This window comes from Miscanthus floridulus, chromosome 18 (genome assembly GCF_019320115.1).
Source record: "Miscanthus floridulus cultivar M001 chromosome 18, ASM1932011v1, whole genome shotgun sequence".
Classification (NCBI taxonomy): Eukaryota; Viridiplantae; Streptophyta; class Magnoliopsida; order Poales; family Poaceae; genus Miscanthus; species Miscanthus floridulus.
The window spans coordinates 36,056,406-36,060,950 of record NC_089597.1 but is presented as its reverse complement, the minus strand read 5'-3'; the positions used below and the strand labels follow the sequence as shown (position 1 = coordinate 36,060,950).

The 4,545-nt window shown below is 53.3% G+C and overlaps 1 protein-coding gene across 1 annotated transcript; it reads left to right on the top strand.

The window, feature by feature from the left end:
• Nucleotides 1–1,852: 1,852 nt before the first annotated feature.
• Nucleotides 1,853–3,072, top strand: LOC136522123 (uncharacterized). The gene has a single exon (XM_066515911.1). It carries the CDS (start codon nt 2,036–2,038, stop codon nt 2,663–2,665), a length of 630 nt encoding a protein of 209 aa, XP_066372008.1. The 5' UTR covers nt 1,853–2,035; the 3' UTR covers nt 2,666–3,072.
• The last annotated feature ends 1,473 nt before the right edge of the window (nt 3,073–4,545 follow it).

Genomic DNA, 4,545 nt, shown 5'->3' with positions numbered 1-4,545 from the left:
CCCGATGAACGTGCCACTCCCCACAAGGCCACAGGCCAACACCCTTGTCCGACACGCCGCCCGGAGGGGCGGGACGGGACACGGCCACTTGCTGATCCGGTAAGGGCATGGCGTCACCAGGACACGGGCACCCGGCGAACGTGCCACTCCCTGACACCGTCTGGCCGTGTCATCAAGGCTGGCTCAGCGGAAAAGGAGGGCTCAACACCTTCGGAGGGGCTTCTTGGCCCCTGGTTTTTCTCCTTTCTCCCATATGTAACCCCTGCTCCCTCCTTGTTCTATAAAAGGGAGGGCAGGCCCCCACTAAGGGGACCGACTCTTGAGGGATAAGTTGAACACACACGACATACACAACTGAGCAGCGACCAAGCTCTCGACAACCTTTTCGATCATTCCATCAGAGACTTGGGACTCGTCCCTCTCTCGACTGTTTTGTACCCCCTACTATGAACCATTTTCGGTTCTAATAACACGAGCAGCAGCAGCAAACTGGACGTAGGGACGTTCAGCCCGAACCAGTATAAACCTCGTGTCCTCTAGCACATCATCGGGGCCTAACGCGCAATAATCATAAATTTACTAGCTGGTGTTTGTTCGAAACACCGACACACATCACCCCTACTACCACTCAACCTACATGTGCCTTGCCCCTGCAAGCTCCGCCCTAGCATCTATCACTGCTTAGCCCGCGTCAACTATGTCACCCTTAGAAACTCCGCCCTACTACCTAGCTCGTGCCGCCTTGCCCCTACAAGCTCCATCCCACCCCTACCGCCACCGCCACCCATCTCGCGTCGCCCACCCTCGCCCTTGGCCAACCCGCACCGCATAGGCCCGTAGATGTGCTGACTGAGCTCACCTGCAACCAGCAAATGCACGCGACATATTGCATCTAGAGTATATTTCTCTCAAAGTACGACTCTACCATAGATGCTGTTAAACCAAACATCAAAACCAAGTGAGATACTTCACTCCATACTTTCTCCTACCCTAGAACAAATGCATCCTAAACTTGTATCTTGAATCCACCCTGCCAACGACAAGTTCGAGTCACCGTCGCCGGTGTTGACTAGCCACGGCCACGGGCAAACAGAGCCCACGTAATAGACGCAAGAACTCAAGGAAAACGCCACCGCACCCAATGACATCGCTGGCCCAGCGGGCCCGCTTATCGGTGGAGAGCTTACCGCGAGGCAACAAGCCGGTGGTTAAGGCCCTGTTTGGTTCCAAATAAGTCACCTACTTATAAGTTAAAAAGTGAAATAAGTGACTTATTTTGCCAAACACCACCAACTTATAAGTCACCCCTACTTATAAGTTTTAAGTTGGTTCACCCCTACTTAAAACTTATAAGTCACCATTTTCTGCGTGGGGCCCACACCTTTAATAAACTTATAAGTCATATACCATCAAACAACCATGACTTATAAGTCACTGGTTTTCAGTCACCTGACTTAATAAGTCACCTGACTTATGGAAACCAAACAGAGCCTAAGAGCTTTCCCAACGCTCCAGGTTGGCTAGTAGCCCCAGCCTCCAGCTGTGCACCTGATGTCCAACTTGGCTTGGGTATATGCTTCGCAGGGCAGGATAGGAGCTTGCAGAGGCAATATACGCTTACTCTGACAAAAGATTGAAGCTGCTGTCCAAGAACGCGTTGTGGCAAAAAAAAACAGATAGTGCTGGGAAAAAGAAACGTGCTAAAGCTGCAACCAAACCTGTAAACCTGCAAAACTTGTGAAGAACTTGTCACGTGAGTATGATATAACAAGAGCAGCAGGCGACGTAAGATAGGTGGTTCCAGAACTCCTTTACCGATGTGGCCTGTCACTTTAGGGTGAGGCTAACGTTACTGTTAGCCTGTGATGTGGTTGCCCTAATGAATCGCGCCCGCCTCCGTCACAGCCAATGAGCCAAGTGGGCCGCGCGCCCGCCCGCCGGAAACCGCCTCCACAATAAAAGCGCTCGTGCGCCGCGACGCGCCCCGCCTCTCCACCACACCCCACCCCGGACACCGCCGCACCTGATCGCCACCATGGACGCTGCCGGCGGAGGCGCCGCCGTGGTAGTGGGTGGCCTCGACGACGCGGACGCCGCCTTCTTCTCCCGGCGCGGGCACCGCTGCTGCGGCTGCTTCTGGGCGCCGGCGCCGTGGGCCTCGTCGTCGTCCCAGCACGTGCGGCGGCGCCCGAGCGGTGGCGCCGACGAGGAGTGGTGGCACGGCGTCGGGGATGGGGGAAGCGGAGCAGCGTCAGGGAGGCGTCGGTGGTGGCGGCGCGGGGTGGACGCGCTGATGAAGGTGCGGGAGTGGTCGGAGCAGGTGGCCGGCCCGCGGTGGAAGACCTTCATCCGCCGGTTCCGGTTCCGCCGCAGCAGCGCGCCGCGCCACGGTGGGGCCAACAACGGCGGCGGAGGGGGCAAACTCAACTACGACCCGCTCAGCTACGCGCTCAACTTCGACGAGGGGCACGGAGGCTGCTGCGGCAGCCCCGGCGAGGGCGGCGACTACCGCGACTTCGCCGCGCGCTTCGTCGCGCTCGCGCCGCCGCCTGCGTCGGCCAGGTCGTCCATGGACCTCGGCGGCCGCAACGCGCCGCCGCCGCTGTTCCTCCACCACCACCCGCACTCCCCACGCCCGCCTGCTACGGCCGCCGCGAGGGGCTGATCGACCTCCCGCTGACGTCGACGCGGCGCCGGCGTAGCCGTCGTCGGCTGGGTGTTTTGTAATTAATGGTGGCGGCGGTGGAGGCGATAAGGCAGGGGAGGACTGAAAAGGCCGTCGCTTTCGTCTCCTTGGCCGCCGCTCGGTTGTTCTTGCTTTTTGCTTGTGGTTGGAGACGATAGGGAGGTCCTTGTTTATTTTCAATGTTTTTTTGTCTTTTTGCATGTAATTTTTGTAAAATAGAATGTTACTATATTCCTATATCGTCCAAAGTTGTCATTATAGATAGCCATAGAAATTGCTCATTCTTGGAGGAACAGAGGAGACAAGCACAGCCATTGTTTGTGATCGTCTATTCTTGAGAACTTGATCGATATGACGATATCGATATGTCAGCACACCGCAGTGGTGCGTTAGTTCTGCTGTCGTGGTATGCTTTTGTAATGCCAGTTTCTATGCCCCATCTGCATCTGAAAGTCCCTTTTAACCTTTTGCTGAACAGTCCCAGAATTGACCCGTTTCATGCAAAGCAAAATTCCCCTGCATTTCGCATTTCCTATGTTCTAAGCGAGGAGCATGTTCGGTTGGCTAGTTCATATCGTTGCTGGTTTATGAAGAAGTACTACTGGCTGATTTGTGTGAGAGAAAAATACTATTCCGAGTAAAAATTTACGATCATTTATGATAAGCCATAGTCAAACGAACAGGCTGCTTCCAGTCGTGAATCTGGGCATCGATCGGCGCTGCCGACACAATTTTTGCAATCACATATCGGATGCCAGGAGCCGCCCATGATCTCACACGATGGTGTGAATCTCTGGATCCGATCACCGATCAGTAGTCATGACCGACCCCTGCTAAATGCCGAACAAGTGCCAACCTCACCGCCCGTTAGGCAACTGGATCGTGAGTTTTGTTTGGTATAAAACAAACTCGGCAACAGTTTACATCCATGTGCGACCCCCCTATTCGGTCTTCGTCTTCGTCTGGGACACCCAGCGGCGAATCTAGAATTTTATCTAAGGTAAGTCGTCCAAAAATTTTCTATACAATTCGATAAATCTATTTCAACAATTCGATAATAATTATAAAATTGACAACATGATTCGGTATATTTGAACTAAAATTAGGGGGGGCGAGGCCCCCTCAGCCCCCAAGAACTTTTGGACAGTGGACTAGCAATGGAGGAAGGAAAGAAAAGGCTGAAGACCTCAAACACCCGAGAGGTCGACGGAGGTTGAAGACGACGCATCAGAAGTTTCTTCATCTCTTTGTTCCCCCACCCAAATAGGCCCAGTAAGACAATAACGTCAATAGGCCAAGTGGACCGTGGGCCTTTCTCCTTTCTCCGTTTGCCGTTTTCAATTGTATTTTTTTTACTTCTTGTGAAATATGATGCACTTTTAATTGTTTATGAAAGTTATCGTGTTATAAAAAGCTTAAAACTGCTATATGTTAGTTATGTATGTGACATAATTGAGTTATAAGTTGGTCTTGCTCTCTTCAGTCCAGCCCCCTATATATTTTTTCTAGATCCGCCACTGCGCTCAATCAAGATGACTAGACAACAATCATCAAAAAGACTATCTCCCATTGTCGGGTTCATAAACCCGGGGTCCCTCATGGACCGGCTTTCCAGCAAAGGCTTGGCCCAGCAGACGATGTTGCGAACGACACGCAACTCCTAGGCCGGTCCAAATACCTAAACGACAGGCCAAAAAGGCGATCCAATCTCCAACCGGAAGGCCTGGCCAAGGAGGAACAACGCTCGCTTCCGACTCCGGCATGTCTCTCCGACCGGAAGACTTGGCCAAACACCGCCTCCAACTCCGACCCACGTCTCCGGCCGGGGATGCACCAAACCCCTGCTTACAGCTCTTCTC